The sequence below is a fragment of the Protopterus annectens genome, chromosome 12.part0 (assembly GCF_019279795.1).
Source record: "Protopterus annectens isolate FY-2018-M chromosome 12.part0, PAN1.0, whole genome shotgun sequence".
Lineage (NCBI taxonomy): Eukaryota > Metazoa > Chordata > Ceratodontiformes > Protopteridae > Protopterus > Protopterus annectens.
The window spans coordinates 284,616,280-284,639,911 of NC_056746.1; the positions used below are offsets into that span (position 1 = coordinate 284,616,280).

Below are 23,632 nucleotides of genomic sequence, written 5' to 3' on the forward strand. Positions count from 1 at the left end.
CTCAGGAGCCTTGAACCAGGTTTCAGTTACAGCACAGACATCGATGTTCTCCATACTGAGAAGGGCCTCGAGTGCGTGCATTTTGAGATTTAGACTTCTGGCATTGAGCAGCATTACCCTCAGTTTCTTCCCATTTTTGTTTTCTAGGGTGGTAGATTTAGAATTTGAGCCTTGCCTAAAAAGGCACTATGGGGTGGCAAGAGCCTTAGCCAATATCCGGAATCCCAGGGTGACAGGTGCAAGCCGTCCCTTGAAGCAGCATGGCTTGTCAAGCATGTCATCCCAGGCAGACAGACACTGGATCCCCTTTGAATGACACCAGACATTAAGCCAATTGTTAAAGCTGATCATCTTGTCTCTATATTGTGGCATCATTCTTGGTGAAGGAAGGATACTGCTCAGGGTTAGGGTCATACCTGCCTGGGCTACATAATCAGAGAGCTCCTCTATGTCTCTTTTCATGTAGTCCACAATGATTTACCAGAAGATCAATAATTCTGTCACGACAAAAATATGGGGCAAAACTTAAGCACGCCTGCAAAATCAGGAACAGCTGGGAAGTACACTGGAGCTATCCCACATCTACAAACCTCTCAACTTTACTTCAAGACGGATGTTCCTCAGTTTTTGAGTTTTAAAAAGTACTTGTTCCAAGCTGTTTCACACTGAAAGGGTCTGCCATATACTCATCAAGATTGCTTTTAACTGACATCGATAGTAATTAATCATATACATTCATCAGAACTTTTTGTGAGTACAAAATAGCACAGCTTAACCGCGTTGTGAGTTTCTTTGTTGAGTTGTTAGCTAGTTATTAATCGCTTCGTGTTTTGCCCATTAATTCCTCATTATGAGACGACCACAGTGTTTCGCATTTTGGGGATGGAATCAGAAGGTTCAGAGCTATCCTCATCTATTGCCACGAGACAGTAATTTATATAAAGCCTTACAAGTACTAGCAGTAACGACTCTATCAAGTTAGACGCTGGGAATATATTTCTTGTAACACAAATGGAGTTACTATTTCATAACGCATTCCTGATTAATTGTTGGACTTTACAAAAAGCCAACACGTCTCTGACTTTGGAGCATTAGATATGGACCATGAAGAAGTGCACCAGTCGTTAGTGAAAGACCTCAATGAGCTTCATCAAATACATTTCAGGAAAAACGTCGCTCTATTCTTTTGGGGGTTAAAACACGAAACGAACCGGAAAACAGTACCGGAAGTAGCTTTGCGAGTTTGTTCTGTTGCCGGATAAGGGGCCGTAGTTAAATATAAAGGAATGCTTTGGTAAGTACTAGTGTGCTGTGCTATAACTGAAAGTTTGCTTTACCTTGTTGCGTAGTTGAAAACAGCGATTAATCACCACTATATATTTTTGAGAAAATAACAAAAGAAAACGCGATGCAGCTTTAGGTTTTATTCTGCTTGCTTGTGACAACTTGGTTGATGACAGTTAATAGTTATCCACATCGCATATTTGACAGCTGTACTAAAGCGTTGTTATCACTTATGTATATCATATACAATATATGTTGCATAATTATAACTTGAGAACCTTCGCTAAATAACACTGGCGTTCATTTTTGAGAGTCTTGACAGAAACCGTGACAAAGGTGCTAACTGAGGGACATGATGACTTGAGCAGGACAGCAAAGTAAATAAAAATAGCATGCCGAAAAAAACTATTTCCATTATTTTACGGAAGCATGCAGCACTTTAGCAATGTTGTTGAACTGTATTTATAGTGAACTTTGCACTTTTTGGAAGCTACACTAATGTATCGAAACAGAATTCCAGTTTATATGTCAGAAAAATGCATTGTTGTTTATTCGTTGCTCCGCCGTGATTTAAGCTTCGTTGAACCAAATGAATGTTATCAAAAGTAAACAAAGCCAGATAATGTATATAAACTTTTAACATTTCAAGCAGCATTGTAATCGTAACCGATATGTCATTGACAAGTTCGTGGTGTGTGGCTAGATTTCAGTTCTGTAAGGTACCTGTTTTCAATGTGATGTTTATATCATAACTATTCGTAAGTGTGCCATGTATTCTTTAAAGAAAAAAATCGATTACAAGCAAGCTTACAATAGGCACTTTCTGAGGGTGACAAATATCACAAAAAAGCTAAGAAGAATTAAAAATGGCAATTTAGGACCACTGAAAACAAAAATAATGAAAAAGCCTCATCCGGTCTAGTTCTTGGTTATGTAATTGTTCTGACCCTGGGTAGCTTCACTTAATTAGATCATATCATACTGTAACGTTCTATAAAAGCTTGCAACAACTCCTTTCTATACTCTTAATGTATGTTTACTGTAATAGCCACTAATGAATGTAATCAAATTACTGAACAAGATGTCGTTTCAGCTGTATTGTTTATTGCAATACACTGTGCTCCTTTCTTGGCCTAGAAACTGTACCTTATTAACTTTTTAACTCTGTGTCTTTTATTAACATCTGTATTATATTTATTGTACTAAGCTTTGTGGAGCTTTTCTCCCTGGGCCTGAAAATGGGATCCATGCCCAGTCGGACTTTCCCGGTAAACAAATGTAAAATAAATAAAATTTTCCTTTCTAAACTCTCTGATCACTGCCATACCTCTCAACCGGTAGACATTATAAACAGGAACAAAGGCTCTTGAAAAATAGGAAACTTCAGACATATGTGCAATTTTGTGTTCAAGTATTATACTAATCAGAACTCTTCCTTCTTCCAGTTGGAATGTGGAATACTAATCAGAAACATGTTTTAAAAACAGAGAGTGACAACAGTTATGGAAAAAAATATAAGCACATTGGCAGAGAGCCACTGTAAAATCTCTAGACTTTAATGAACTGTATTGCAAAATTCTATCATCCTATGTAATTTAATTTTATGTTCATTGCTATATACTAGGCTAACGATCACCAGGGCTTTTATAAGCCTAGCTGTGCATTCCAACCCACTTGTGTCACTATGTATCATGGGCTTGATGGGATATGTTAGGAAGTTTCTAGAGGTTATGGTGGAGTATGTTAGTTTGGGCATTATGGTATGCCCCTGTCACAGATATGGGGGCTAGACCTGAGGTGAATCTCTGATTTCTCAGCCATTGGTCAAGGTTACACTTAAATAGGGTTAGGGATGGACTTTGCTTCACATGGATGGGGAGCCTGTTCCAGAGCATGGAGATCCTCTGAGACACATATCTGACTCACCAATTAGTTAGTTATGTCACAAGCAAAATTTAAATTCTTGGATCCAGTGGTTTTGATTCTGTTCATTTTGCAGATGTGCGAAAGGTCCATCAAAGCTGGATCTGATCTGAGGATGCCTTGTTTGCCATGCATAGATCGCCTGTCAGTAACCTGTAGGAGACCAAGTGTTGTGATAAGGTGATCTGTATAGGATAATGTGTTTGTACCCTTGGATTCTCCTGGTAAGGAACCTGTGTGGGTGCCCCAGCTGTTGCATATGTCCAGTCAGGTATTTGCTGAAGGGGCATTATACTTAATGATGGGTTTGATAAGGGCAGAATAAAGTAGTGATATGGCTTCCTTGGACTTGGACCATGTCCTTACTTATAGGTTGGGTGACATAATTTTCTTACTACCTTGGCCACGTGTTGGTCAAAGGCCAGATTGCTGTCTACATATGTTCCCAAATCCCTGACTACTGGGTCAACTCTTAAGGTAAAGGAAAGACACAGAGAATGCTTTCTACCAGAAACATGAATTAAAACAACTTTTAGTTTCATTGATAAATATTAAGCTAGCTGCCCTTGCGAGCCATTGTAAGCCCAGACAATATCCCTTAAAAATGAGAGTGAAACCCTGCACCTTACGTCTGTGAATTGAACATCTTTTAACTATTAAGCTAACCTCCAGTTTGCAGTAAGATGCTGGGCTTGTCCATGATTTGAATCCAGGACTTCTCTCACTGTAAGTGAGAATCATATCCCTAGACCAATAAGCCTCCTTTACTTTATTGCTGCCATTAGTATGTTGGTTTTCTGTGTGCTAGACAACTTCAAAAATCCCATGTGATGAAGGGGGTTCTGAAAATTATATGAAGGGGTAAGTCAAGTCTGAAAATAGGGACATATGTCCAGAAATAGGGGCATTTTATGCAGGGGTAAATGAGACCTGAAAATATGAACATTCCACCAAAATAGGACAGTTGATGAGAGAACTGGTCACTGCCCTGTAAATGGTAATTTAACATGTCAATTACTGATGTTTTAAGGTGACTTTGGCTTCTTCAGCTTTTCTTTTGAGGTCACATTTGTCATCTGGTAACATCTATTATCACTATACATTATCCCATATATTGTTACCCTAGGTCATGGTTTTACTGTGCTAATTGCGTTGTCATTGTTGCAGTCTGTGTCAAACTTCTGAATAGGTCCTGCACAAACATAAGTTCCAGAATTTCTGAGAAAGGAGAGCACATACTTGAAATCCAAACCTATGAAATTTGACAAAGCGCCACCATTTAGAAGCTGGCCTACATTTGCTCTTTTTTAGCTTCTGTTTTAGATTCAACTAAAAACTCTACCAGTGCAGATCTTTCACTTAAAATTTTCATATCCTTTTTTCTTTGCCTATACTCTGATATTGATCTCTGGTATGGAAGACTGACTAACCTGCAGTCCAGATGTTGTCTTAGCCTCATCCCACTCTTACCCTTTGTTGTCTAGTTATTTGCTCCCAATACTTTGGAACTTCTGACAGTTTCTTCAGAAAATTCCAGCCCCCTCGTGCCTATTTTCTGCATCCCTACTTGCAGTCATCCCTACTGCAAAATCTCCTTTCTCCATTTTTGTGTTGGCTTATTTCTTAGAATACTTTCTTCAACTTTATGAGTGTAATATTCTGTATAGTGTTATCACAATCCTCAAAGATCTACATCTGAAGTCCCATTCTCTTTATTTCTCGACCCCCCCCCCATTTCATCAACATTACATTTTGAATTCTAACCTAATGCTTACATTATGTATATGAGCCTTAACTGTGTAGCTCAAAAATATCCCTTCAAATCAGGTAATCTGAAACCACCTTGTTCTAATGGAAAGATTAACTCTTGTCCTCTTTCCCTCCCTGAAAATTCCTTCAACTATTTAGCAATTATGTCCACATCCTCTGCTCTGGTTGACCCGTGTATAGAACTAAAGGGACTAAGAACATTTCAGTGCTTGTATCTTACTATCCATATCCATAAAGAAGGGCTTCCAGTTTCTCTGATTTTGTATTGTCTTTTGTTCAATCTTTTTTCAAGTATACCTAACTGCCATAACCAAAGCCTTTTTAATCCATACTCCTAATTACTTTATCTTATTTTGCCCCCAGAAGTATGGGTACTGCTGAACCAGTTTGTGTAATTTATGGTTTTAGCCTTAGTTTTAGCTTTAAAAAATTTATATTAAAATTTATAATTTTTTTTATAAAATTTAAATTTATATTTCCAAAAGACTAAACCACAACACTCAGATGTCCCTTTATGGATGGATGGATCCATCCATCTACAACCCCTTTTCCATTTTTGCATATGGGTCAGAGTGTCACTTCTTCAATGACAATCATCTAGAGCTAAGTTTTACACTGCCAGATAACTAGCATCAGGTAAGAAATAATATCGTCTGTAAATAAAGCCAACTTTTCTTGATTAGCATACCATTTATATGAGTCTTAACAATCTTCTTCCAAAATCCAGTGCCTCTCCTCCTTTTAAAATACTGTTAAATCCTTCTAAATCTTTATTACTTTCTAACCTCGTAATGTCCAGACATCCACAGGAATACCATATGTTCTTGGAGATTTTCCTGAAGATTGAGTATACATCACACTTTTTATCAACGCCTGTTGTCTTAACTGTTAGTTGTTAAGCCTCATCTACCTTTAACCTTGACATAATTAAATATTTCACAAATATTTAAATTTGTACTTTCTTGATTTAAACATTTTTGTACTTTATAGAAATTTTAATAACAGTTCCAAAATATCTCTTAATACCACTACAGGATATGTGGTTATGTTTCCTGTCTAAATTGATGTGCTAAATGTTTTTGTGCTGTTATCACAATTAGTTGTTTAACAGCAATCTTCCTAAACTCATGCATATTATCTAGATACTGCTTTATTTTCTCTTTAGCGCTCTGGATTTGCACCTCTTGTTCTTAGATTCCCCCTTATTCTGCCATACTTTAACCTTTGTCATCCCCTGTAAGTAATTCCTATTACTTCTTAACCATATCTCTCTGTTTGTTTCTACCCTGTTTTAAACTCCATTTTCATTTTATCCCACTCAAAAACTATAACTTCTAAAGATATTTCTGTCTTCCTCAATAACTCTAGAATAATTTTCACTACCCATTCCTTAAATTCCTCTTTTTTAACAGGTAGGTGGGATAGTGCCAGTGTCTCAGTTTTATTTCATTAATCTGCATTTTATTTTGGTTTTTATCACTGCATGATCTGACACTTCTATATGTTATGAAATATAATGTTTATTTAGTCTGTCTCAGGTATTGTACTGTGGGGAATAATATATAAATTCTGTCCAAGTTCCTACTGCTGTATTCACATCATTCTTACCAGAAGTTTTCATAAATTTCTTTATAAGTCTTTCCTTTTTTGTCACATTTTCCCTTCCAGGTCCCCCTGATACATCATCACTATTACAGATCAAGTTCCAGTCCCTATGTATAAGTAATATTCCCTGCTGAAAGTTGATTTTCTCCCCAAATTTTCTTAAACTCCATAATAGCAGTTTTTAGTGGAATATAAATACATGGCTATGTAATCCTTCCTTGCTAATAGACCATTTCTACCACAAATCTACAATTATTGCCTTTTCACCCCTGTTCTGTCACTATTGGAGCCCCTCTAGCAGTTATCCTTTGTCACCAATGTTCTGCTTCAGTCCTCACATTCATTTGTTTGTCAAATTCACATGCTCATTTCTTTCCAAATATGCCTTCTGTAACAGCGTTATTTGCGCTCTTTTCTTAATGTAATTCAATACTCTTTCCTTTTTGCTTATACCTGTAAGGCCTTTTACGTTCCAAGATGATATCGATAGCATAACCATTGTGGTAAAAAGCTATCGTCCCCACCTAATATACAAGACATTTTTTTGGGGCGCGCGTGTTACTTGCACACATTAATGTTTGTCAGGTTTATCTTTTATTCAGTTATTTCTTCATCTCCACTTGAAACTGTCACATAAGACTTTTTGTTTTTGTGAAAACTCTCAAACAAAAAACTAAATAAATTTTCTGAGCAACCCAATCCCCTATTAACTTAGAGTAGGCACATACAACTGTGTTCATCTTCAGAAAATGAAATGTAACCCTTCAGATAGGAACAATTGGCTCAAATCGACAGTTGCACCCACATGCATTACCTAACCTAAAATTACGGTTATTCATGCTAAAGCGCATGCTGCAGCCTGTGTTCCCACTTATACAGATCTTTTAATATCTGTGCTCTCCTTCCATATGTAAAAAAACAACTTGTATGCTTTCAGAAAACATTAACTTTTAGCCCTAAGAAAAGGTGCACTGGCTATCTTTAAATAAAGCTAAATTGTACACTGTTCTATTAAATGTTTTAAAGTGTTAAGAGATAGCAGCCTCCCTAGCAGCCTTATTTTTAGTTTACAATTTTATTTTTCACTGAACTGCTTTCCATTGTGCCTTTAAGTTTTGCTTTTCTCACAACAAAGAATGCTCAGAACTCTCAAGATTAATTGCTTGCACTGGCAGATAGCTCATCTCCATGTAAAAGTACTTGGCAGTGAATCTTTATAAATTTCCCTCAGAACAGAATGTACAACTGCTTTCACCTGCAGACTTCTTGATTACCACTGAACATTTGCTAATGGAAAGAAAAAACAAGCTAATATCTTTGCAGATGTAAGAAACATAGTATTTTCATGGCTTTCATAATTTTGTCTTATTTGTCAAGCCTATGTGCTTACAAAAACACTTATTTTTAACTTAAGCCAAGGGCATTATTCTAGGTATTCACTATTGTAAAAATAAGGGAATATATCTTTAATTATGCATAATAATTAGTGCACTTTTACACCCCAGCAGCCCAAGCTGTCTTTCTTCATAGAGCAGAGCCTGCTGTCATTGCATCTGACCTCAATACCTCAATATTGCAGGAGCTCTATAACAAGGCCCTACATTTACAAGTTTACTGAGAATTTTGTCATTGTTTAATGTAAGCATATTTATCATGAAGAGCATTGCTGTGTATTAACTTTAATTAGTTAAATACATGCCTGCTGTGTGATTGAAAGTCTCTGTATAATAGTCCATGCACTCTAAGGACCTCGTACTAAGTTGGCCACTGTCCCCTTTTGCTTGACCAGTAGACTATACAGCATATGCCAATTATTTAGTCTCAGGAAATGACAGACAGCATGTTTTACTTTCATCTCTTTAATTGTTTTGTTTTGGCTATTAACTGATTGCTGTCACTTATAAATTGAACTGAGGGTGGGAGTGTCACTGTAGTAGAATGTATTTCTAAATATCCCCCTCAGTGTTGTCTCCTCTTAAACTTGGTTAATATCTTCCTTTATAGAACAGGTATGTGTCATATATTACATTTCTGTTTGTTCTAAGACTGCGTAAAACAGTGAAAAGATTTTGGTAGTGTTTGCTTTTTGTATGCTGACTGCGTAAAACAGTGAAAAGATTTTGGTAGTGTTTGCTTTTTGTATGCTGAGTGTTTCCCTTTAACACATATGTATGTAATGTGAGTTGCTGGTGTTCTGGTATGTATTGATAGATGTAAATATAGATATCAGTATTATATTGTTTTGATGTGCTGGTGAATCCATTAGGTCTATACCATCCCTCTCATCTTTCAAAACCACTCTGAAAGACTTTCTAGTTAAAATCTGGCTTTGTTCTTGCTCAAAACCAGGATAAACTATATCCCTAAATGTGAACAAGTACCTTTTCATACCCTATACTTCCTTACTCTCACTTTTTCACTTTCTTCGTTACTGCTATCTAATTCTCTTCCCTGACTTTTTCTCTAAATACACCATAAGCTTATCACTCATTTCATATTACAATTCCTTTTTGTAGTACACTAACTTGCCTTTAATTTATCTACAAATTGTCTAAAATTTCTCTAATATTAAATGATTGTCATATACCTTGTATCCATTCTTAACCAATGTTTTTATATTGTCTAATTTGTTATAATTATTTAAATTGCAGGTTTTTTTAATTTTATTTTTTGAAGATTTTATAGTTATTGTTCTTAAACTGTTTTGTAATAATTTGGAGCTTTTCTCCCAGGCCTCCTCTGAAAATGGGATTCGACCCAGTAGGACTTTCCTGGTAACCAGATGTCAAAAAGTGAATAAATAAATAATATTAACCTCAAACTTGCTTTTCTCCAACATTTCTTCAATTGTTATCCTTTAACGTCTATATTTCTTAGTACTTGTTTACTTTAATATGTTTAACATGTACAGCAGTCACTCATGACCCCCCCACATACAAAGATTTAAAATACCCCTGACTACTCTATACAAAAAAACTACTTTCTTATATATAACATGCAGTTTATAGCATAATGTGCCTTATGTAAGTACTAATAAGAAACAAAAATACTTGTTACTTTTTTCCTTTTAGTGTCCTTCCAGATATTAATGACACTGAGTAGAGTATATGCTTTACAGTCTGCACACAAGTTTAACAAAGTCAACAAGAGTCCAGTCTTTCTCAAACAGTTTTCTTCCAAAATCATATTTCACAAATATGACTGATACTTTAATGTCTCCCATTTATTCACTAATTTCACTGTTGCTGGTGGTCTTCCTGTTGATCTCCATCTCCCAAAACTAGACTCTGGTTCCAGTTCAGTGTACCGCTGACTCTTCTGGTCAACTCCCACACTTTTTTCTGTGTCTCAAGCTTTTTCCTTTGGAACACTGGAAAAGGTTTCATTGGCAAAGTAATTCTGTGAGCTGTGTTGTCAGAAGAATGAGAAACAGAGTATGCTTCTGTTTGCTAGCTTACTTTTTGTTGGGTAAAGTTTTTTTTATTTCATTCTTTGCCTGTTCTGCATCCAAAAATGTCTTTGATCCTCCAAAAGAAATATTCTGAAGACAGCTGGATACAGCAGCTTGAATCTCGCACCTGCCTCTTGGCATTCCTTTATTGCTGGGATGAATTTTCTTCTCTTCTGCCTGGTGTACAGTGTACAGTGAGTAATCATTTTCCACAAACACACTCCAATTTTAATATTTTCACTTCTGCTGCAGTTTTGTCAAGATCAACTTTTTCTGCTGATAGATTTGCAGCTTTACTAATACAGGTCATGGCTGCTTTCGCTTGGCCAGGTTTGGAGCATATACTAGATGTGCCCTTTCAGGTGACAAATCCTATTGTGAAATACCAGTACAGTTGATTATTTGTGGTTTCATGAAGTAGTCTGTTCCTTCCATTTTTTTTGTTTGGTATAGCAGACAATCTCATGTTTTCTATGAGCTGTCTGTTTTCTAACTGTTATTTTTTGAAACAGGCCTTGAGAAGTCTTATAATCAAGAGGCCTTTTCTTCTTCTTCTAATCTGTCCAACACATTTTGGGTCCAGTCAGGACAGGAAGAGTAAATTAGTTTATAGCTTGACACATTTTGGGTCCAGTCAGGACAGGAAGAGTGAATTAGTTTATAGCTTGGATTTTGTTCCTAGATGTCATTGGTGTTTTCAGGATTAATTTGCCTTTTAAAGTACTCCTTACTAAGTTTTTTTCACATTTGTTCATGTTCTATTGTTGATCTTTCATCAGTTCCCAAATATTTATACACTCCCTCTTGCACAAGTTCTTTTATATCACATTCTTGTCTCAAACTGATGTTTTCTTGGTTCTGCAGTTTTCCTGCTTTAAAGGTTGCTTTTGCACATTTATCAAGACCAAATTACATTCTTCTATCATCTGAAAAAGTTTTGACCATTTGCAGTTATACTTTCAGTTCCTCATATGATGAGCTATACAGTTTCAAATCATCAACAAAGAGTAGATGAGAAGTCTTTTTATACTGTTGTTTTCTAGGAGCCAAGTTATAGCCATGGCCTGGCCTAAGCTGTTAAGTAGACAGCTTAATGGGTTAAGGGCAAAGCAGAATAGCAGCAGTGACAGAGAGTCATCCTGGAATATACTCCTTTGAATTTTTATCCCTGGAATAATAATTTGTCCTTTATCATGGCTTAACTGCAGAGTGGTCTGCCACTGTTTCATGGTCACTGTAATGTAACTGATTAGTGTAGGACGTATCTTGTACATTTTTAAGCACTCTTTTTATCCATGAATGTGGGATACTATTAAATGCTTTTTTTGAGTCATTACATGCCATACTTAAATTTTCCCCTTTTTACAGTTCTCCACTATGACTTTATTTAACAGCAAATGATCCTTGGTTCCGTATGACTTTCTTTTATTGCCCTTTTGTTCTATTGCCATAATTGAGTTTTCTTCTAAATGACCATAGATTATGTCGGCATCAATTCCAGTGTATAGTTTATACGTTGTCGGAAGACAAGTTATTGGTCTATAATTTTTAGGGTAGCTTGCAAGTTTACTCTTGAGTAGGAGCATTGTTTTTCATGTTGTTAGCCAGGTTGGTGTCTGCTCTGGGTGCATATATGAATAGTTCTTACTCATGGCTAAATCTTCATGCAGAGATGTTAATACTTTTAACCGGAAGTTAGGTACTGCATCTTGGCCTGGGGTTTTCCAATTTGAGACTTTTCTTAACTTTGTTTCAATCTCTCTGGCTGTTACTTCATCCCATTTCATATCCTGTACCTTTAAACTTCTTATTCTCTCTTTTATTTGTTCTATCCATTTAGAATCTTTATGTTCCAAAGGATCTTCATAGATACTTCAAAATGTATCTATTTCTTCTTTTTTGGTGATCTTGCAATTCCTTTTACCTTGTTTCCTAATTCTCTATAAAACTTTCTTGGGTCATCAGTAAGTTGCCTATTATGTACTTTTCCTTTATATTTATCTGAGTATCTTCTACGTTTTTGATCTGTTCTAATACTGCTCATTGCTTTTATCATGTCTATCTTTCTACGTAGTTTTGTTGATCTGTTCCCTCTTCTATACTCTTCTAACAGTGACACTCCTTGTCTTAGTTGCTGTTGCTTTATAGTTTTCTCTATTCGATACAGTATTCGATACCCATTTCTCTCCCTCACTACTCTGTGTTCTTGTGATAGAAATTTATCAGTTATTGAGTTAGCTGCACAGTAATATATCCTGTTTACTTCTGTTGCATTGCATGGATCTCTATGGACAATCCTAATTATTGTGTTCATTTTTTTTATCAAACTTCTGACTTTTTTTTGGTTTTATTGATCTTTTGCAGTTTATTTCTTTCATTGACCTTATTTATTTCATTGATCTTAATATGTCTATCTCTGTTAAGTCAAATAACTTTTTTTTTTTTTTAGCTCGTTTCCTTTTAAACTGAGGGTCCATTTTTTGTTTTCCATTTCCTGCGGGCATTCTATAGAAAGTTCTGTTGCATCTTCCTGTGGCACATTCTCTTCAATTTCATCCTTTGATATCCGTTGCTCTGTCATATGAAAACTCACTGGCCTATCACTCCTCAACATTAACTGTGGCAGAGTTTCCACAGTTTCCTGTTCCTTCCCGTGCTGTCCAGCTTCAAGTGAATGTGTATACTCATTTCCTGTGGAAGGCTGCAAAATATCTTCATATGGCACCTGACAGATTGCGTCCCATTCCACTGGTTTCCCCTTAATTTGGAGTTCCACTGCTCTATCCTTTTGTGGTGCTTTCTGAATTAGATTTTCTACACTGAATCCTTCACTTTTGAGGTACTCCATAACCTTAGTTTCTAGTCCTTCAATTCCTCCATTACTGATCTCATTTTCTACTTTTCCTCTTTGTCTTCTTATTTTTTGTATTGTAAAGTTTTCCATGTCCGGATTCATTTGCCTGTATTTTCTTCAAATATCTTTGGTGCTGCTCTTTTTCTATTGATTAGTTACTTTTTTGTGGTATGATCACAGTTATTGTCAAGGTAATATGTAATTATCGACAATGAGATTAGTAAGGCCAATCTCAAACCAAATAGGATAGGTTAATTTGAGTCCAAAAAGGGAAACTGACTAGGCCTAAAATGTCCTGCAAGGACAGTTAGCTTCGTACTTACTAATGAACACAGATAGTTACTGATCGTAAAGGTTTTACATCACATAAACTTAATTCTCCTTTTCTTTCATCAAACATGTACTTCTCTCCACCCTGTCTTCCACAACTTCATGGCAATCTTATTAAAAGCAATATAAACATAGTTTGCAGTTTGTGAACAGGGAATTTTATCAGTCAGTACACAATAAGGCTCACCCCATTCAGTTAAATATAAACTTTCATTTTAAGTAAAAGTTGAATGTGTAATACTTGATTACATTTATATGAATTAAGTATTTTATTTTCTGTCTTGTACTTTCTGATTCAGTAGTTTTAAGGTGTCATTTACATTGCAACTCATATATTGACTATAGCACATCATTTCCCATATAAACATTTATGCTTTTTTAAGTGATGTCCTCATTCATTATTCCAAGTGCATTCTTTTTTTATGGAGTCTTCCCTTTTTTGAAAACTGTTTAAACTCCTTTGTTTGTCCATCTTTTTTGTTTTTGGAACACAGGAAAGAGCTTTGCAGAAGTCTCTCTCTCTCTCTCTCTCTCACTCTCTCTCTCTGTCCATAGTTTTCTTTTCTGCTCCTGTTGACTGGTTGCACCACCTTATTCTGCCGCCATCTGTTTTTTGTTTGCTAGTTCATCTTGTGCCTGTGAAGGGTCTGTGTAGGTTTTTCATCCGTGTAGGTAGAAGACTTGAAGTAATGCAAGATGCATTAACAAGATACAAAAATAAATTTTTCCCGCAAAGACTTATAAGTGGAAGAAAACGTTTGATTGTTCCCTTCCTCCACAAAACAGAATTTCCTTCCTACTATGTCTGCAGTTTAATCAGTATAGATCTTGAATGCTTTCTCAGTCTCGGTTTGTGAATATTTACTCTATGTGCTCTTGAAATTTTAATATCTTCAGTAGAAATTCCAGTCCATGTGTCAAGTCATTTTCTTGTAAAGTCCTTTTACAGTCCTACTTTGTTGTTGTACTGCTGTAAAACCCGTGTTGTCTCTGCATGACCTATCCACAAGTTCAGCCAGTTTCTTTGCCATTTGTTTATATTTTAGTTGCTGACGGACCATTTTTCTTTCATCTCCTTTTTGGCAATTAGCATATCAACTATTTCCTTTGAACGCCTGTTAAAGCATCTTCTGTTTCCTGCATTCCAGCAGGGACCACCTGTCTTGAAAATCTCAGAGTTTATTTGGTCAGTCTTTCCCTCGAGAGTGACTGAAAAGATTTATCCTTCAGCTGTTATTATCAGCTTTTCTTGGCTCTTCTCCACCAAGCTGCTTCCAGTCTCCTGAGGTTTCACAGTTGCTCTCCCTTTTACTTCACTTTTTCTTTTCTTTGTTGAACGTCTGGATGTCTTAAAGGAAAACTCCACATTATCCTGCAATTTAACTTCACTCTTAGTTGCTTTTCTTCCTACAGTATGGTTCCAGTGTTGTGTAGGTACCAGAAACCTTTTTTACTTTATAAAACTTTAATTTCCTTCCTTGGAGTCAAAGGAAGTTAAAAAAAACACTCGTGTTTTTAAGCTCAACTTCTCACATAATTTGCAGATGAATTTTTGTATGCCTACATGACATACCACAGACACAGAGAATTCTGTAGTCGGGTACTGCTGACAATATTACATGGGTAATTTAGTCCTGCCGGTGTTAACAGCTCAACAGCTGCTGTAAAAAAGACAACAGAGGCATAAAACTGTTTCCCACTGTTTTTATTGCAGAGAGGAAGAGAACTTACGATTTACAGCTGCTTCCTGTATAGACATGCCTTTTATAGCAAAACAGAGCAATTAGATCAGTTAGTGGCATTTGTTACCTCTGTTGACAAATTTACATAAGCAGCATCACAGTATTGAAATGCTAAGCTGTAAACTTTAAATGTTTGTTGTTTATATTTCTGTACATTTTAAGATGACTTAAATGTAGTATCAAAGATGTCTGTGACATTTATAGCAAAGTAAGAAAATATTTTTTGTATAATTCTTGTAACGTATCAGCATATTTACCATTTTCATATCCCCCCATAGGACAGAACTGTCCATATCAGGACTTTTCTGCAGAAAGTGAGACAGGTGGCAACCCTATCAACTAGGTGCACTGATACTGTTTATAAGAAGTTCTTTTATACTTTCTTGTGACATCCTTTTGGCAGAAGTTGCATAGCTGGTGCACAGATCCTTGGGAATAGACATCCGCTGACATTGAGTCAGTCCTTACACAAGTGGAGTGCAAGAGAATTCTCTAATCAACAAAGGAAATGTAGTAACTAACAGCAACTATGATGTACAGCTGAATTTACTTTAGCTTATGTGTGCTATGTGCTGTTTCATTAAAACATTAGGACATTGAAATCTGAAGTACTTTAACTGGCTATCTGTATAAATAAATGAATGAATGAAACATATAAATCTTTCCACTGCTGGCACACCAGGGACAGGATTACTTTCAGATCCTTTCCTTATGTGTAGCAGTTGTCACTTATTCAAGAAACTGCAAGGATCTTTCATAGCAGTGACAATTTTGACACCTAAGTGGGAAAAGTGTGTGTGTATGTATGTATGTATGTATGTGTGTGTGTGTGTGTGTGTGTGTGTGTGTGTGTATATATATATATATATATATATATATATATATATATATATATATGTTTACCTTCAAAATGTTGAATGCTAAATGGTTGAAAATGAATTGGTTGAATGCACTATATTGAATTATCAAAATGTTGAAATAAAATTAGTCTAAACTCACAATGTCAGAATTATCGAATTTGCCCATTTCTGCACTGTAGTGCGATATCGGAGTTGGTATATTTAAGTAGGGTGTGTGTGGGAGGCACAGCCTCCCTGCAAAATAGTAGAGGTGATCTCCTTGCTTTTTCAATTAAATGATTTTAGACATTTTGATCACTCAATGTTTTTGGTTTAGATGTTATTTTTCAACCAAATGAGCATTAGACATTATGGCATTTGACATTTTGAAGGTAAACCATATATATATATATATATATATATATATATATATATATATATATATATTATAATGTAAGTGGGGGATTGTAGAGGGGACTATCTATTAATCTTGGATTACAAAAAAATACTCTGAACAAAGGCCTGCAGTTCAGCTACTTTTTTGGTTGCAGCTGTATAACTCCTTTCGTGTACTGTAAAACAAGCCCTGAGACATACACACACAAAAGAAGGCCATTCAAGAAATAAAAGAAGGTATATAATATGACAGTGACTGACACTAATTTCATTATATGTCAATGGCATGAGAATACACCACTGCTTCCTTATGTTTAGCATGACTCCTATAAAGCTGACTTGAAATGGATTATGGGAAATAAAAAGGCTTGAAGAAAAACAAGATCACATTGATATGTGAAGCCCTATAGGCAACAATTTTACAGAAAACAGTAAAATTGCATGTGAAGCAGTCTAAGTGATTCTGAGGTGTTAAAATAGCTCAGAAGAAAAATATTTTTTAGTTCTAAGGAGCAATTTTCCTTTAAACACTTCAGGTACCAGTTTCTGTTAGTTACACTTTAGTGAAGTTTGCAGGTTTTTATTAATTTAAATTATTCACTGTCCAGAGCTCTGTTCTTTGCTTTTTACAGTACTGCTGCCATCTTGAAAAGTTTATGAATCATTTAAGTTTTTAGTTACTTGTGATGATAGCAGTCCTTGTATCGAACCCTTGTTCGGTAAGTGGGTCTGTAATAAATGCCTTAGAACTTTGTAAGTAATATAGAGTTATTTGTTTTAACTGGCAAGTGCTGATTGTTTCCATCCTCGTCAACTGGGTTGCTTTGAGTGATATTCTGTCATTTTAATGTATTGTCTCTGGTTTTGTTTTGCAGTTTCATGGAGGGTCATATTCCTTCTCATGTCACTTGGCTTTGTGTTTATAGAGAATCCCAATTACCAGTTAATTTGAAGTTGGCAATGTTGCATCCTCACTTTTAGAAGTACTGCTTCATTTTTGGCAAGCACCAAACAGCCCTATGACCATGCCTATGCCATAGTTTCAAAGTATTGTCCCGCTGAGGTTTCTAAAGGAAAGTTTAACCTTAATGGAGAGCTCAGATGATGATTTTGATGAACTCTGTGCTAGACTTTTGAAAAGGGTGAAGAAGAACGTGGATGAAGGACATAGAAGACAACCAAAAGGTGCATCCCATGTTGGGAAGAGAAGTGTGACAGCTCGATCTCGAGTGCAAGGCAGTACTAAGCCTACAGTACGAAACAGGGTGAAAGCTAACAATGTCCGTGAAGAAGATGGAGTGCAAGTGCCCAAGTCAGGGACTTGTGAAACTGGGACATTTTCTGGTGCAGCTAGTACTGAAATCCGTACAGGAAAAGTCAAGCCTGATGACCTGACTTCAGAAGCTCCTGGGAATGTGGACCAGTTGCCATCATATAGTGCTGGTCATGGCCCAGAGAAACCTAAATGTTCTGCATCAGGTAATTCAATAAAGTCAGTCTGTTTAAATATTTTATTAAGTGAATTTTGTTTCATTCTGTGCATTTAGTTCTTGTTAACAGATGTTAATAACTAAGTATTAGCACCATTTTTGGGTTGTAGAGCATTACTAAAATGAAAGCATTGATTAGAAAAAAATACAGTGTTTTATTTATGTAGTGGTTATACCCAGTGTGCAGTTTTTCACTTGGCTTCTTCATCAGATCACACAGGTAGGGCAATGCCATGTTTCTAAATTGAGCAATACCCAGTTCCATGAATTAGCCTTGATTTGGGAGTTGAATAAAGACTTGATAGTGATATAGGTGGGGCTATGGAAATTAATTAGTATCAGTTCTACCACGATAGAACAGTTGCAAGTTCTTCATCTGATCTAAATGTTCTGCCCTGTTTGTTTCTTTGTGCTTTTGTTTGCAGATTAGAGGTGTGACATAAAACACAATTACTGCTGTATTGCTGGGATCACAGCTCTTATCCTCTTACCTTCAGTACAGAATCAGCAACAAAGCCAAAAATAATCCAAGACAAAAGCCCCAAATTAGGGCCACATTTTAAATACTGATCTTAACTTGAAAAGTTGATAGTGTATGTATTAACCTTTTTTTCTGCAGTAAAACATGTGTAACTGTAATATTTGCCAATATTTGTCGAGTGTAAACATTGTTTTCTTTTTTAAAAAAATCTCCAGGTTTTGACAGAACAAGTAAAATACTGAGACAAAAGTAGTTTTTTCCCTGAAAATCAGAATATGCCTGAGATGGAAGGGGTGATATAGGCAGGAAAGTGGAAAAAAATAATTGCTTTATTTTTGGCAGATTGCACATCACTTAGGTGCCTATGGTCTTATAACGTTTCATCTTCTCTGTTGCCTAACATTGAAATGCAGAATAACTGACACTGTGGGCTGTGAGTGTTTTCAGAGCTGCTACTGTTTAGCCTTCAAGTAAGCAGTGGGGAAATAGATTAAGGTGATTTCTGAGATTCTTGGATTTTTAATCATGACATGTATGCAGTTTAGAACCAAGTGGACCGAAATCATGTGTATGCTGGGACACTGTGCAATGTAGTACGTTTAACATGGACAGCAAAGATAGGAAGAAGATTGATATTTTAATTGACACAGGGCTCTTTTAGCAGACAGCTACGGTACCAACATTCTCACTTCTCATTAAAATTGCAGGACTGATTGTACTGGTCTGGTTTTTTGCTCTTCTTTTCTCCTGTGTGAACAGAGTTTTGTTACTAAAACATTTTCCCTTTAATTCATAAAACTGGTTGCAACTTGGTGCATATTGTTACTATCTTTTATAAAAGCCAAACTCTGCCTTCCTAATTATGGTTTGTTTAATACACACATACACACACACACACACACACACACACAAACAGATAAAGCATGATACAGTCCTGTCCGAATGTTAAATGGTTTGTTATAATTATTTATTTTATGTGGTGTTACTGCAAGCAGATTTTTTTCTTTTCTCTAAAGAAAGTAGCATATTTAATTACAGGCATTCTGCCTAATGTTTAGCTCCAAGTGCTGATGGTTGCTTACTTTAACTGGGATTTATACATATGTTAATGTGTAGCACAAATCCCTTGTTCCACACTTGTTCTAGGCCTAAAGTGAATTATAGAAAATTTTATTTGTACACCGCCACCACTATGACACTAATCTAAACTAAGGTTTTGCAAAGTACTTTTAAGTATACCTGGCTTTTGGAGGTGTTTGATTGTTAGAAGTGGTTGCTGTTTGCTGAAGGTCCCACATAATACTGTTAATATCCTAACTTGTCGATTCTTCTCTTAGCAGCAGTATAATTAAGTCTGACATTGCTTTGAGTCCTCCATCCCTCACACTGATACTGATGAAAAGAGACATCTGCACCTAACCATTTCCATTTCCAAACAGTGATTGGTGGCCAAGGCTGTCCAGCTGTCCCTAACATTATTTGGTACCATCGGTTCTCCTGCTTAGTTTGGGAACATTTACTGCGGCCTTCCGTCTCCTTACTGAAAGGCAGCAGAGCCGCACCCAGGCATCATGGGAACCATCAGGCCCATCAACAAATCTCCCCCTTGCTCCTGTCTGGGCTGTGAGCATTTGGTGCCTGCCCCTCACCTGGCTTTTCCAGGTTCTGTTCCCAATCTGCCCCCTTGCCTAGTCATCAATCAGAGATCCCCACTCCTTTTCCCAGATTGTTATTGGTTGGAGCTGCCCCCAGTCACCTGATCCATCCTGGCAGTGATTGGAATCCAGCTGTAAACACTTCCTTCCAACCCTGGTGGTGGACTCCTGTTGCCTCTTCCTTTTCCCATTCAGAATGAATTATATTCCTTGACTATTTATCCTGGAAATGATTGGAGTACTGTGTCTACCCCCTCTCCCATTCCAGCAATAATCAGTGTCTTCTCCAAGCCAGCTCCTCTTGTTATCTGTTGACATCCATTTCCAGTTGTTTTTTAAGAAATGACTCTTTTGTAATCTCTGATACAGAGTGACAGCAATTAGCCTCCCCATCAACTACTTTAGTTATCAGTTTCTTCCCTCACTCCTTCAGTAGTCTTGCTTGTAGACACATGACTGGTTTGGACCCTCCTACTTCTGATCTCCATACTCATCTTATTTCTGGTATGCCATGCTGAATACCCAAAAATGCCTTTCCCTTTGCTTATTAGGTGCATAATGACTCTGTTGAAGAGTCATACCTCATTATCATTACATTTAGTGCATAGAAAAGTGTGCCTTGTTAAATGTCCATCTCAATGCTACTCTGCTTATTCGACCCTAAGCAGAACTCTGTTATCTTACCACATGCTTGCATACAGCCTTTTCTCACTGTGGTCTTGTGGATCATTAGAGAGCAGTTAAGAGCAGGCACATCATCAGCAACTCATAGGACTGAGATTGTAGGCACTGAGACTGCCTGGCAAACCAAACCTTTCCAGCCTACTAAGCACCTTCCCCGTCCCATAAAGTACTGTGCAATACTCAACTCCATATCTTTTTTTGCTCTTCTTTGCTGCACAAAGAGCTCAGATAAACTTATAAAATTGCCCAGGTGGCTTTATCAATTTATTATATTTACTGGGGAGACCTGGTTCTGTGGGCAGATGACCAAAACTCAAGAGGTGGTTTGGGCACTGAAAGAACTAAGTGAAGGATAATTTGAAAGTATAACCTTACATAAAAAAAGTTGTTTCTCTTCTGATGCCTTTCCGATTCTAAAGCATCTGCTAAACCAGGGTGTTCCTCTTCAACTTTTAGTCTTTTCATATCCTCAGCCTTGAAGCCATTGATTGGATCCAGTTACTCAGGCAGTGTACAATTTTCATTCTCCCCGACATCACATATCCCTTAAGCTTCCTTCTCCTGAACATTATTAAAGATTCCATTTGTTACTGTGAAATGTGGTCTTTCCCTGTTTTAAAGACCCTATCTACAGTTTCTTTTCCCTTTACAATACCCAGAACTTTCTTCACATTGGGAAGAAATTTTAATTTTCCATTTTCTAATAATATATATATTATTTGTTTTTTTTTTTTGGCAATCAGTAACATTAACCTTAGTAAGGACCTACCACATCTAGGCATTTGAGATCCTATATCAAAGCTCAAAAGAATAATTTCTGCAGTTAAAACCATTTATTCCTCCAACATTTCTGTCAAGGTATTCTGTAGGAGATTTTTAAAATCTAGTAAAACAATGAAGTAGCAACAAACACGGCAGATAGAATGCAAAAGATTCAGAAGAAAACGCTTTTGTGTAGAACCATGCTTCATCAGACTTTTAAAAAACCTCTGCATACTCGTGCTTTAAATGCAAAGCAGTGGTTTTAGTTGTTGATTTTTAACATCTGCTAACTTTTTAAATAAAAAAAAAACTCTCTTTCCCCAGCATACATCCAACATTTGTTGTCTATGGTTTGCCTGAGGAAAAATCCTCTGAAGGCTACTGGAGTTATACAAATAGTTATGCAACAATATTAAAACTTCTGGATTTTGCTGCATAGTTGGGAGCCTTTATTTGATTGTAAATTAGCTTTCCAGTGTCTCCTTTCCCAATCTTTCTAACATTCTTTGACTGATTATTGTATGTGTTATGTAATATTTTATACACCCTACTAATTATACATATCTTAGCAGCAACTGCTGTTCTAGACTCCACTAAAAACTCTGCTAATGGTCTTTCACTTAGCTACTCCCCGTCCCATTTTTTTGCCTGTATTCTGTTATCATTCCCTGACAGGGAAGGTAGTCTCTAACCTGCAGTCTAAACTTCTATGTAGTTACCTTTCCTTTCTGTTTGCTCCCAATACCTTGGTGCCATTGCAAATTCCTTCCAGTAAACTCTTGTTCTGTGTTGCCTATTTTGTGTATCCCTTCTTTTAGACAACCCTAAAATCTCCTTTGTCCACTCCTGCGTTGGCTTAGTTCTTAGAATACTTTCTGCTACTTTATGATAGTGATATCTGCATTGCTTACTGTACTCATTTCCTTGTTTCACTTAAAAGAAAGTTACTGTTTGTCGTTTTTGCATTTAAATTTCCTGTAACACATTGCATTTAAGTTACCTGGCACTTGCTCACTAAAGCAATTATATAAGTCAGCACTAAAAAATTAAAAGCACTACACTCTCACAAAGTCCTCTCGAGTACCTTGTTCCCCATTGGCCCCTTTTTTTTTTCAATTATAAAGGAATTCCCAATACTATTCTAGCATGTCCAAAGGTCAGTTGTCAATCTTCTCTCCGGTCCAGCTGATGAATCTGGGAATCTTGAGGCAATGTTACAACTGCCTCATGTACACATAAAACCCTCTCCTCCTCCCAATAAATTCCAACACATGTGAGAGATGCATCCATATAGCCAAACTGGAGGCTAAGCTCTCTCAACTCAGTACTGGCGTAACCAGTCAGGAGGAGAAGGAAACCACACTCAGTACAATTCCAGTCTCACATAGACCTACCACGACAGCAGACCAAACACATAAACACACAAAAACATACTCAGAGGCTCTAAATAAAAAATCTGCCTAAGCAGCAGAGACCTCCAAAGCAGACACCCAAGCAACCGCTACCCCAAAACAAAACACATGCAACACATATCTCACAAAGCCAGTGTGCCGAACAGTCACAGCCCTTAAGGCTAAATAACACACCTGATACACTTGTAATAGGTGACTCTATCATCAGGCACACTGACATCCCGCTCACCAGGCTGAACAAGGAGAAGGTCACGGTGAGCTGCCTGTCGGGCGCTAGGATCCGCCACATAACACAAGCACTCAGGTCACTCCAAGGCAAGTACAAATATGACTCAGTCATTGTCCATGCTGGTGTTAATGACCTGAGACGTACCTCCCTGGACTACATGAAAAGAGACATAGAGGAGCTCTCTGAGCATGTGGCCCAGGCCGGTATGACCCTGACCTTGAGTAGCATCTTACCCTCACCAAGAATGATGCCACAATATGAAGACAAGATGATCAATTTCAACAATTGGCTTAATTATTGGTGTCATTCAAAGGGGATCCAGTGCCTGTCAGCCTGGGATGACATGCTCGACAAGCCACGATGCTTCGCTAGGGATGGCCTGCACCTGTCACCCCTGGGCTTTTGGATATTGGCAAAGGCTCTTGCTACCCCCATAGTGCCTTTTTTAGGCAAGGCTCAAAAGACAAACCCACCTCCATAGGTATCACAAGGGATAAGAAACTAAGAGTAATGCTACTCAACGCCAGAAGTCTAAACCTCAAGATGCACGCACTCGAAACTCTCCTTAGCATGGAGAAAATCGATATCTGTGCAGTAACAGAAACCTGGTTCAAGGCTCCCGAGATCACCCCAGCACTGCCAGGTTATACCTCATACCATGCTTTTCGGCCCCAAAACTTGGACCGACCCACAAAAGGAGGGGGAATATCAATATTCGTCAAAGA

General features: G+C 37.0%; 1 protein-coding gene across 1 annotated transcript in view; it reads left to right on the plus strand.

The window, feature by feature from the left end:
- The first annotated feature begins 941 nt into the window (after positions 1-941).
- The window catches only part of SLX4 (SLX4 structure-specific endonuclease subunit), a 1,828,351-nt gene continuing 1,805,660 nt past the window's right edge, over positions 942-23,632 (plus strand). The window contains exons 1-2 of the mRNA XM_044089343.1: positions 942-1,294; positions 17,070-17,673. Coding sequence (XP_043945278.1) covers positions 17,283-17,673 — 391 coding nt within the window. The 5' untranslated portion in view covers positions 942-1,294; positions 17,070-17,282. The remainder of the gene's footprint in view (positions 1,295-17,069; positions 17,674-23,632) is intronic.